Consider the following 12,602-nt stretch of genomic DNA (forward strand, 5'->3'; position numbering starts at 1 on the left):
TAAGAAAAAAAAGGTGACGCATGAGAAGCTATATTAAATGGCTTATATGGTTCGAATGACTTAGCACAGATTCACATGAAGGGTCTTAGAGCTAGGTGTCATGGCACGAAAGAGTTATGTGGCCAAGCGAAGCAGTGCATGAAGGGATATATTCCAAAGATATATCAGGGATCCATCCCATGTCATATTTTATTAACCTTTACAACCAAAAAAAGATGTCACCTTTGTAGAACAACCAGCGAAAAGAAAGAATATATCTTAAGGAATAAAATTATACCTTTGGTAAAGATCCACTAGTAGCATCATTCAGACCGAGAAGTAAATTTTGAAAGAGAAGAATATATACAAGAATAGTATCATTACTTATTTTCTTGAGGTAAGTTAAATTTGGGGACCAAATTTTCTTTAGGAGGATAGAAATTTAATAAAATATTAGTCAAAATTTTAATTTTAAAATTAAATTTTATTTTCTTGCTTGCTATTATAATTTAGGAAATAGCTATTAAGCATTCCAAATAAAGTGATATCATATTTATTAGTATATTAAATAAAAATAAATATTAAATAAAATATAAAAAAATTAAAAAAAAAATTCAGTTAAATAGAGGGCTTAGGAGTTACATCTTGTTAAGGAGATGTAGGTTTTCTTACCTTTTTTGAAAAATAAACATTTTATTGATTCCTATCAATGTTAAAATTTTATTTTTAGGATTATAATATTTTGTATAGAGTTTAAAAATATTTCTTGATCGTTTAAATGTTAAAATTTTTATTGTTAGATTAAAATATATTATTTAATTTTTTTATATTCTTTGATCCCTTTTAAAGTTTAGAATTTTATTACTTGATTAGATTATATTGAAATTATTCATGTCATATGTATTAAATGTATGATTTTTGATTTTTTATTGAATTAAGAATGTTATTTATTTGTATTAAAGTTTATCTTTCAATCTATTATTATGTTTTTAATATATTATTGTTAATGAATATATATTGTCACAATTCGATATTGATGAAATTGGATAGAAAATTGGTTGAAACAGCTCGTAGGTTAGGCCCAACCCATAGGTCAAGCCATAACCAACTAGCTAGGCCTGGTTAGTAGACTAGGCCTAACCCACAAGCTAGGTCCAACCCACAGGTTAGGCCCTAACCCGCAAGCTAACTCAGCCCAGCCTAATAATCGATCACGTGTGATGTACATGACTAGTCCATGAGCTAACGGCTGACCTAGCTTAGTGTGGTGCATGTATAGTCATGTTTAGTACACATGACCACGGGCTAGCCCAACCTAACTCAGTATTATTCAATTGTTAGGTTTGAGCTCAAACATTGATTGAACGAAACTAGATTTGATAATTTATATCAATTCAAGGTGATTCCAAATTGGTTTGACTTATTCAAGTTTGTTTAACTTAAATTAAACTTAATTTAGTCTAAAGTATACTAGTCAATAGTGGTTTTAGACCAACTAAATAAGGATTAGAGATCAGGTCAATTAGGTTTTAGTTAAATCAAGTTCAATTAGATCGATTGAACTAAGGTTTAAGTCAATTGAGAACTAATTAGTATTATTTGACATTAATTATGTTTTAAAAAATATTTCAAATGAGTTATTTCATCCCAATATCGACATGACCAATGTGAGATAATGTTATTTTCCTACTAAGGGCGGGTACGGTGATTCCCTTTGGGGATTAACGGGCCATCAAACATGGCGGTTGAACGATTTCTCCATATATTGTTAGGAGGAACATATTCCTACTTTGGTGACTGAGGGACACCACTCTATATGTTGTTGAAAGTACGATACAAGTTTGTCTCCATCTGATGTTCGGAGAATACAAACTCATCATATAGGATAAAACCTCTCTATCTGTTGTTGGGGGGGTGCTCCTTTGGGTATTTGTTATACGCCAAAGGGATGATTAATTTTTTATCATGTATTGCTAATTTTTTTTTATAGGGTTTCTACTCAACATTGCTAATTTTTTTTATTTTTGATTTTTAGAGCAACATTCTACTAGCATTAGATTGGATTCAAGTGGAGAGTAAACTTTGCTCTATCACTAGGTAGAGCCACTTGGATGTTTCTTTGAGATAACATCACTATCTTTTTTAATAAATACTTTTAACTTATACTATGACGAATAAATAAATTATAATAAATATTTATAAGCTATGAATAAAGTGATGTTTATTTATTTGGCTCTAAATGTACTTATGGAAAGATCGGATCCTATAAAATTTTTTTTTCAAGATATGACACTTCATGTTAATACTGGCTTAAGCCTTTTCTGAATTTGCTTCAATTCTACGTTGGTGTATCATGAAGTCCAAAAACTTTCTTGAACTTATACCAAATGCACACTTGATTAAATTTAGCCTCTAATGGTAATAAACGTTTCTCCAAAATCGCTATATGTGCATCGATAATGTGACTTTTAACCAATATATTATCAACATAAAACTCTATGTTCCTTTCAATCTATTATTGGAATATTTTATTAATTATCCTATGATATGTTGCTCGTGTATTTTAGGGTCCATTGATATGACTTTGTAGTAGAATAAACCTTCCTCGGTGATAAAAAATCGTGTGGTCATCATTCTTTGGTTCCATTTTAATATGATTGTACCCAGAAAAAACATCTATGGAAGTTAGCAGCTTATTATCGAAGATAGAGTTAACAAGTTAGTCTATCGTTGAGAGGAAAAAATTATCTTTTGAGTATGCTTTGTTAAGATTAGTATAGTCAACACATATTCTTCATTATTCTTTTTGATGAAGACTATATTGGTGAGACAATTTGGATAATGAATTTCTTAGATGAAGCCAACCTGTAAGAGTTTTTCGACTTTCTTCTTTATGACATCCAAGTGGTCGGAAGCAAATCTTCAAGGTTTTTAATAGAAATCTTTGTATTCTAGATTTATGTTAAGTTGATGTTGGGTCATATAGCGCTTATCTGGGCATATCGCTAGTCAACCATATGAATACCTCTGAGTATGGTCACTTGAAGTTAATAAGTTCCCTCTTTCTTTCCCAAGTTGAGGTTGATAGTATTTTTATAGTGTGATATGACCATTTCGAGTTTAGAGAGATTTCTTCTAAGGATTCCCTACCAGAAGGTATAGGATTGACGATGAGAGATCTTAGGGTGATGATCTTAGGATATGACCATTTACAGTGTCAGCTTACTAAACTGATGATGTTCCTTTCTCTAGAAGTGTGATTGATGTTAGGTAGCATCATTTGGATTTCTTAGGGTTACTCTTAATCTCCCTTTTTAGGTTGAAGACTTAAGTGTCATATAATAAGTTGACACTGCTACCTATATTCAGTTAAGAGTAAGTCTCCCAATAATAGAATTATCGGTTGAAGGAAAATCAACTATTAGAAACTTGAGCTTTACTATCTTTGTGTGATTGTTAGGCTTGAAGGTTATATAGATATTGATGATTCCTATCAAGGTAATTGACTTCTTCATAAAGCTAGTAAAGGTAGAGGAGATTGAGTTGAGGTACTTGCTCGATAGGTCAATTTTTTGAATGACATTATAATGCAATATATTAGTCGAGCTCCATATATCAATTAGGATCCTTTTAACCCATGTGTTTGTGTTCATGAGGGATACCACCAATGCATTATTATACTTCGGATCAAGGTATTCAATCTTTTCTTTCATAAACACAATTGGCTAGTCTCCATTTGGACGGAACATCTTTAATTATAGTTCCCTTACATATATCCTCCGAGTGGAAGAACTACTGCCCCCAACTATTGGTCAACTGTCACATCCACATGTCATGGTGTGAACTCTTAGAGGTCGGGGCCTTTAGTAGTCTATTCTCTAAAATTTTTATGAACATCTTAATATGAGAAGTGTTGTGTGGTGCAAACTCTCACTGAGAAGGGGGTTAATCTCTTTTTGGTTTGTCATTTTTTAATCTTTTTTAGAGCTTGGGTATGTGATATTTTCTTCTTTTGTTGTTTTCTTAGCTTCAGATTTCTTTTCACTAGTGATAATTGACTCGATAATAATATGTCACTGGCTTCTTACAGCAATTCTAGAAAATTCATTAGAAGCTAAGTGATGACTTTATAATAAAACCTCGAGGTTTAAATGCCATTGATATATGTATTGACGAGGATAAAATATGTCAGGTTGATGACTTATTGGACTTAAGGCAGTTGTGCAACTTTCTAAAGATTTCTTTTCTTATTAACGTATAGCTAATAGAAGAAGTAGTAGATTTTCTTCGAGAGTCTATAGTTTATTAAATTAAGCTCAAACTCCCTAGCTAATTGTCTTAAGGATGAAATTGCTTTCGAAGGTAACTTAGCAAACCATTTGTAAACAAATCCTCTTAAGGCGGTTGAAAAAGTCTAACTTATAAGAGAGCCTATCATCCCATATAAGGTTATTTGAGAAGTGAATACAACTATATGCTATGACGAATCAATTTTACATCCAACATGAGGAGTATAAAGTTTTACCAAATGGATCCTTGTTTATATCTTTTATGAAAGAAGATTATAAATAGAGATCTATTTTCAACTATTTTTCTGGTTTTATTTCTCTATGAATGTCCACCAATTGTTGGTATAGGTAATCTTTGACTTCAATTATAAGGTCATTCAATTGGTTAATAAATTCATTCACAAATTCTGATACTGTAAATAAGACTCAATTTAGAGATATTGGCAAAGGAGGTGAGTCGGGCAGTACATAGGTCTAAGTCGGGAATGACTCTGCTTCTTAGCTAGGGATAGGTGTAGGTGGCGGATTAGGAGTAGTAATAGAGGGACAAATGTGAGTGAAGTTTATTAAACTAAACGGATAATTTGAGGAAGGTATGGTATGACAGTTTGCACTATCCTTATCAGAACATGTATTTATTGAATTTGAGTATGAAAATTTTTCACAAGAATATAAATAGTTGTTGTAGGATGTGGTTAGATGAAATCGATTATTGAAAAAGTCGATAAAATTAATTTAAAATTATTGAAATTGAGATAGTTGCTACAAGAAGTGGGTTTTGTCCAATTGAGACTCTCATCCGACCTTGATTTAAAATTATCAAAATTGGAGGATTCGGATCGGGAGCGTTCAAAACGATCAAAGTCAGGGGTTGAAAATATGGGAGATTCAAGTCTTCAAGGTTTACCCGAGATGGTCCTACGAGATAAATATCTATAAAACTAAGTTTGGGCAATCTTGATAATGTCTCTCTAACGCTCAAGTTAGTACTCAAGTAAGCAGGTCAAACTAATCGATAGTCAAACTAGTCAAACAAGCTGAATATTATTATATTATCTTGAGTGTATCAGTATGACTCCCCTTTGTAATAGATGCTTAATAGAGACGTTATATAGTTTGTTGGTTGTGACTAATCGTACCCATCCTTAATGACCATGAGTAGTTATGTTTATTTATTAGGTCGATTGCTAACTTTACATGACAATTGTGAATCCAAAACTCCTGAAATTATACATATCAACCTTTATTATAACAATATTTATTATTATAATTATTTTATACCTAATCTAATATGACACCACACGAACGAAGTGGTGCCATTTCTTCTCCAAACTTTTTCCTTTTTTTAAAACATATTTTATATGATTTCTTTAAAATACATACATTTACATGGATATAAAATATATGTCAACATCTAAAAGAATAAAATCAACAAAGTCTGGGATGTAAATTATATGGGCCAAAGCTAAACAATAGCCCAAAGCCTACAGTCCAAAGCGCATCTAACCACCGACGTCGTTCGCTTCTTTATACGTGACGCGTTAGAGTCATTCGCCCTCGACTCAACCCGAATTCGTCGATGAGTCGCACCCACGCAAGGCTTGCCTCCGCCGTCGAGCGCCCGCCCCGCTCTAGGGTTTCCCCCTCCCCCCTCTCCGACAACGACCGCCGCCGCTCCCGATCCCGGACCCCTCCGCCTCGCTCCCGTAGCCCCGACTACCGCCGCGGCGGTCACCGTTGGTCACCCTACCGCGATGGCCCGATCCGGAACGGGAAGCCACCGGGCCGCGGGGACGACGACGACGACGACGATGAGGAGCTCAAGGGCCTGAGCTACTTCGAGTACCGGCGCCTCAAGCGCCAGAAGCTGCGGAAGAAGCTCAAGAATTGCATCTGGAGGGTGACCCCTAGCCCTCCGAGGAGCGAGAGGGAGCAATTGGAACCGCTCGATGAGTCTGATGGCGCCATAGTCGCGTCTCCTGAGGAGGAGGAGGAGGAAGCTGAGGGCAAAGGGCGAAGGGATCGGAGTAGGAACTCCGAGGCCGACGGTTCGGATAGGAGCCCTTCCGATTCAGCTCCAGATGATTCCGAATCCGAATCGAGGAGCCCTCCTTCGTCGAGGAGGCGAAGAAGGGAGAGGAGGAGCAAAAGAGGGAGAAGCAGCCGGAAGAAGAGGTACTCTGATTCAGATGACGGAAAAGGCTCTTCCTACGATGACGATTCGAGCGAGGAGGCACCAGAGCGCTCGAGCGACCAGAGCGAAGATGAGGAGGACAGAAAGCGGAGGAGGAGGAAGTCAGGAACGCGGCGGACGAAGTCGAAGAAGAGCGAGAGGAGTAACAGGAGGAAGAGAACGAAGAGCAGGGCAACAAGCTCGGATGATAGCGAGGAGGAGTACGATTCTAGCCCTATACCCAGGGGAAAGGCCTTACGAAAGAGCAAGAAACGGTCTAAGAAGTCTGACACACCCTCGGATTCGGAAGCTGATGACGGGCCTGCTGATGCCAAGAAGCCCGAGGTTGATCCTGAGGCTCTCAAGTTTAAGGAGATGATCGAATCACAGAAGAAGCTTGCTTTAGACAATGAGCCTTTTGTTGGGCCGGCACCTCTCCCACGTGCTGAGGGACATATCAGCTATGGTGGTGCGCTGAGGCCTGGTGAAGGTGATGCTATTGCCCAATATGTGCAACAAGGGAAGCGTATTCCAAGGAGAGGAGAGGTCGGGCTGTCCGCAGAGGAGATACAGAAGTTTGAGGACTTGGGATATGTTATGAGTGGCAGCAGGCATCAGAGGATGAATGCCATCCGTATCAGAAAAGAAAACCAGGTTTACAGTGCTGAAGACAAGAGGGCACTCGCTATGTTCAACTATGAAGAGAAGGCAAAGAGAGAGCACAAAGTGATGGCTGATCTGCAGAGGTTGGTCCACCGCCATATCGGTCAGGATGTGGGCCCAACTCACGACCCATTTGCACCAAAGACTTCTGATGCAGCTGATGATTGAATCCAGTATAAATGTGTTTTCCTACAATGATCTCCATAGGTATGCGGCATTTTGTTTTCAACCTCTTTTTGGTTTGTTTACTTGTGTCATTTGCACATGTTTTTTTTTTCTTCTGTAGAAAAACCTTGATTTGACTAATAGGGTGTGTTTCTTTCTCCTGTTTGTCTGCAATTGACAATTATTTGCATCTACTTGAATTCTGATAATAATATTTTGTCTACGTATTAAAGTTTTGACTAGGAAGTCGAATAGTAAACTCATAACCAACAAACATTAACTTATTTCAAGATCCAGTGAGCTGACCTTATTTCTTGCTTCATGCTGTTCCTTGAGTTGCTTTCCATGCAAACCACTTGCTAAATGCCAACAGTATCTTTGGCTTACTATTTTTTTTATAATACTGGTTCAACTTCTTTATTACTTTTGTGTGTGAATATTGACCCCAAGTGATTGAGGTATTGCAAAGTTTACATGTGATTGAAAAGCCAATTTTCATGAACGTGTGTTTCCTGGCTAGTTCTTGGGAGGCATCTGGGAATTAAAAACTCTTAATTCCTATACTACAAATCTAAGACATTCTTTAAAGGTAGCTTCATTAGTTCCTCAAGGAGGAACTCGCCATGCTAGTTGTCTTTGCTGATTTAAATGATGCAAAAAATTAGAGGTGGTTATTGGTGCTTTTGAAGCCAAATATTGGTCTTTCTTACATGTCTTGATTTTCAAATTTTGGCTTTGACCTTGTCTGTCATGACTGATGGATATGCTGCTAGCCCTTTGTTGGTCCTACAATGAATTATTGTTTTTATTATGATAAATTATTTTCTTTTCTATGGAAAACATGGATGCTGATTGTATGTTGCAGCCTAAGTCTGTTTCTTTTCTGCCTATCTTCTGGGTATGTTTAGTGTGGTAGATTATGGTTGTATCAGGCATCTGATACTTATGATACACCTTGTTGTCAAGCTTAAGTCCTTGTTCCTTTTCCATCTATCTGGTGGGGTTTGTTTAGTGTGGTGCATCAATGTTGTGTCAGATATGGGATACTTTAAATACACCTCATGGTCAGGCAATTATTTACCGCACACCTTTAATAGGGCCAAACTTGATTCTTATTACACCCATGTTCTTATTATGCAACAAGAGTCTTTTACATGACTTGTGGGTAATCGCATTGCAGTTGAAGTGCAAATTGTTGCTCTGATATTTCTTGTTTCGTGTTCCATGTTTGAGATTGATTTTTTGTTTCGAGTTCCATGTTTGAGACTACAGAAAAGTGAGCATTTCATGCTTTTCAAATTCATTTATGGTGTAGCCCTTGAAGGTGTTTCTTGGCTTTGGTTTCATTGTGACATAGTTGGGTTGATAGTGTAGTGTAAAAAGGATCAAATTCTTGTGTTTTACTTTTCAGAAGTAGGGATTTATTTATTTCCTACGTTTTTTATTTTATTGAGAAACCCTTTAGTTTTCATTTAAAAGATCTACTAAACTTCATGTGGAATGAGAGATTCAGTGAACTGCAGTCTCTTCTTTCATATATAACCAATGTGAAGATCAGGTCTTGCACTAAGAAAATTATAACCTGGGTAAATAGACTATAGAAGTATCTTAAATGTTGAAGGATCAAATAATGACTTACCTTCCTCCTTCCAGCTTTCATTACTCCTTTCTGAGCCAATGCACTGTGCTTTTAACTGAATGTCTGGTGACTTGCTGCCCGTAGGTGCAAGTCTGATGGAGCGGACCAAAATGCTGAGTCACTTTAGGAAGTTTTGTCTAGAGTATGAGCTAGGTTTAGGGCGCAGAAAAATGGTAAAGCACAAGACTAAGGTGTCTGGTTCCATGATTTGGTATGAGAAGTAAATGTTACACTATCCAAATAGAAAAGCACTACTTGATACTCTCGTGGCATTGCCAGCCATGTGATCAACTTTTTCGCAACATTTCACTGAACTTTTATCTTCTCTAGTCTAACAAAGTCCACAATCCAAGTTCACAGTTTCAACCATAAGAGAAGTCTAAAGAGGTAGAAAAGTTTTGAGAAGATGTTTTACAGTTGAGAGGAGAAAGAGGCAGAGAGCTCTTGGGGAAGAGAGTTTGTATGACTAATTCCATGCATAGATGTATTATATTTTGAATAAGCTATTCAAAGAAGCTTATAACCATCATACCATGTTTTAGAACATATTATCACACATTTTTTGTTTCCAAGGTGATCCATGCTCAAGGCTAAACCTGGTCAAGATCATGTATAAGATAATTGAGGAATGAGTGATCATTAAAGGTACATGACTTTGAAGTAAGCAGACATCATAGGCATTAAGAATAATGATTTTGGTACTCGTAATGTTTTCTTAAAAGTTTATGATCACAGTTGCATTTACTAGGTTTCAAGCAGAAGTTATCCATGACTTTACACATACATGTATGCAGATCCATATGGTGTCAACTTTGTATATTCTTTCACCCATGCAGATGTCAGCTTTATTATTTATGATTGTGCATTGGGGAAGTCCCTATCTGCAGCTGTTGTTACATTTTCTGTCTGCATTCTCTAGGATGGAAGATAAACCATGACTGATGAATTTCATGTGAAGTATTTTTCTTAATCTCCTAAATGTTATGAGGATGGCACCAATTATTAATGACAGTAACTGCACAGTAAGGTTGCATTTGATTAGATCTGTTATTGTCAACGAGTAATAATTAGAGTTTTCATTAAGTACCAGAAAGTGACAGTATAGGCACTTGATGATATCTGCGTACGATCATGGATCTTATGCCTGAGCAAATTTCTCATCTCTGCTTGCCTAGATTCGTTTACATAAGACAGGAGAACTTAGTGGCTGAGCAAGTAAACGGTTTAGCAAAAGAACATGAACCTTTTATTACTAGTGGACCGTCTAACTGATTGTTTTAGTCACGATTGTTTTCTGCATTGTTTTATATATAATTACTAGATGAATTCCACATAGCAAACATTGTGTTGGATATTTATGTATATCTGAAAATTCTATGAAGGTCCAAACTTCACCCTCAGTGCAAGGTGGAGTGGACAAAGATCCCATATATTTGTAGTATTTCCTTATTTCCTTTCTGATATGCCTTTTTGGAAGTTTCTTTTCATCTATTTTAATTTCTAGTTTTGTTGCTTAACTACAGAAATAAATTTTATTAAATCTCTTTACATCTAGGATGAGAATCTTGATAAAACTTCATCTTAAATGAAATTTGATGCTTCCGGATTCTTTCACCCTAAGATTGGCTCTTCATTTTTATTGTTATTATTATTCTGATTATATCTATTTTTCTTTGTGTTTATGTTCTAACAGAGAGAAGATAGAAGGCATTAAATTATAAAACTTGTTCATCGTCACCACTCTGAATCTCTCAATCAGTTTACAAAGTCATATATAGAAAGATCACGCATTTGTACTGAAGAATTAAGTTGAACTTTCTTGTATACTTAGCATCACCATACAAGCTTGGTTTTTATTTTCTTAAAGATTGCATGTATGCATGCATCTGATAACACCAACTAGGGGATACTTTGAGACAAAAGGATTGAATTTGCTAGGGTCATTGCTATCAAGGATGAATTCATTGTAATAGCAACAGCCAAAGAAGGGATGGCTGGCCTTGGCAGCTGCTTGCAAATCTCTTCAGAAACATTTTGTTTTGGTTACGCCTCTTTTGAGGAATGCAAAACAGAGCGGTTAGAGATCCATACATCAATTTTGTATGAAAAGGTTGATGGCAAGTATAGTTATCCTCTTTTTGCATTCCCATCTTAAGGACTAGGGGTGTGCCAGGCTAATTAAGTTATAGATATTGCCTTTTCTTTGTGGAAAAAAAAAACATGGCAAATTGATCTTGGGAAGGATCAAGGCAAAAGGTTCTTGTCGGTCTATTTTGGGTGCTATACTCGGTTCAAAATACGAGAGGTCAAAGTGACCATCACATTTTTGCTTGTGCTTCATGCATCCTACTTTAGTTGCTTTGTCGTACCGACATCTCATGGCAGATACGATGAATTTAGTTTGACTTGACCCACATTTCAAGCAGGACATGTCAAAACTTAACTTGGTCGTGGATCTTAGAGAAAAGTTTATCGGAATGGATTGTTCCGAGGTGTCTACAAAACTAGCTGTTATAAGTGCAATAATCAAGTTAAGATCAATCCAATGCACGAAAAAATAAATATTTTGTACAATCAAGAGATTATTTTGGACCTCCTAATTCTTTGGTACTAACTGAGTATGATTATGAAAAGATTTACCATCTTAGATTTAATTGAATGTAGCATTGAATATTTACCATATGAATCTCTGTCTTACTTAGTAAATGTGACTTGGCGGCGCGTGTTTAAAACGGGTTTGGTTGTGTACCGCATTGTAGTAGCCCTCAACATCGAGCGATGGGTCAACGGTTGACCGCTGGTTGTTAGCGACCACTTAGCTGGATCGAATCATCCCGCCAAAAATTCCAGGGGTGATTCGTCGTTCCGTGAAGGTAGACGTTTTCTTGAAACAATAGACGAGGTCGTCACAATGATCACATTGATTACAAGGCTGGAGGCGAATTATGACGAATAATTTCCGCACAAAACAAGAAAGATAAATTAATCTCTCTTGTTGGTTAGCTGAACGAGTCCCTGAGAGAACCTGAGATCGTCTTCTGATCTCCATTCTTTTTCTAGATATGATGATCCATATAATATACCCATGTAAATATTATCTCTCTTTTGTCCTTTACATCTCCCGTGGCCCTAACTACCCTATCCTACGACGCACAAATCAGAACATAAATACTGAAAACTTATATATATATATATTTATATTTGGAGGGGTTTTACGTCTCCATTGTTGCATGTTTGAAAAATAACTTTTTTGTGGTCCTATGAATTTTAATATAGCCTACCATCAACATTCGGCCAAAAAAAAATTCAAGTCAAACACTACCAACCATCATATTAATTATTTGTGTTTTGAATTTTAAAATATTAAAATTATACATACAAATATTCCTGGTAATTTTTAATGATTTTGATTATTTTTATAAATTATTAATTAACTATAAAAATATATCAATTTTTTTTTTACATAAAGGATATGTGACGAAGATGAATTGTAAACATATAGATATAAAAGTTATTATATATATATATATATATATTCAGTCATACTTTTTGAATATTTGGCACGATTCAAGGCGCGGGTCAACCCTGACTTCTCTCGTCCGCCGGTTCAGACCCTGTCATCCACCAGACCAAGCAAACATTAACTTATGTTATTCCGTGCCCGGACAAGGCTCACCTCTCCACTGTCCACGCC

General features: G+C 36.2%; 1 protein-coding gene across 2 annotated transcripts; it reads left to right on the forward strand.

Annotated features, from left to right (window-relative positions):
- The first annotated feature begins 5,810 nt into the window (after positions 1–5,810).
- Positions 5,811–10,881, forward strand: LOC135593147 (uncharacterized). Of its 2 annotated transcripts, none has more exons than XM_065082979.1 (2): positions 5,811–7,311; positions 10,602–10,881. In XM_065082979.1, exon 1 carries the CDS (start codon positions 5,848–5,850, stop codon positions 7,270–7,272), a length of 1,425 nt encoding a protein of 474 aa, XP_064939051.1. In that variant the 5' UTR covers positions 5,811–5,847; the 3' UTR covers positions 7,273–7,311; positions 10,602–10,881. The 2 variants fall into 2 exon arrangements, with proteins under 2 accessions (XP_064939051.1, XP_064939052.1); XM_065082980.1 differs by lacking the exon at positions 10,602–10,881 and adding an exon at positions 9,482–9,555.
- Positions 10,882–12,602: the final 1,721 nt, after the last annotated feature.

Source organism: Musa acuminata, chromosome BXJ1-9 (genome assembly GCF_036884655.1).
Source record: "Musa acuminata AAA Group cultivar baxijiao chromosome BXJ1-9, Cavendish_Baxijiao_AAA, whole genome shotgun sequence".
In the NCBI taxonomy this organism is placed as follows: Eukaryota; Viridiplantae; Streptophyta; class Magnoliopsida; order Zingiberales; family Musaceae; genus Musa; species Musa acuminata.

Excerpts from the sequence above, each read along its gene's own strand:
- LOC135593147 (XM_065082979.1), top strand. The coding sequence starts at position 5,848 with ATGAGTCGCACCCACGCAAGGCTTGCCTCCGCCGTCGAGCGCCCGCCC.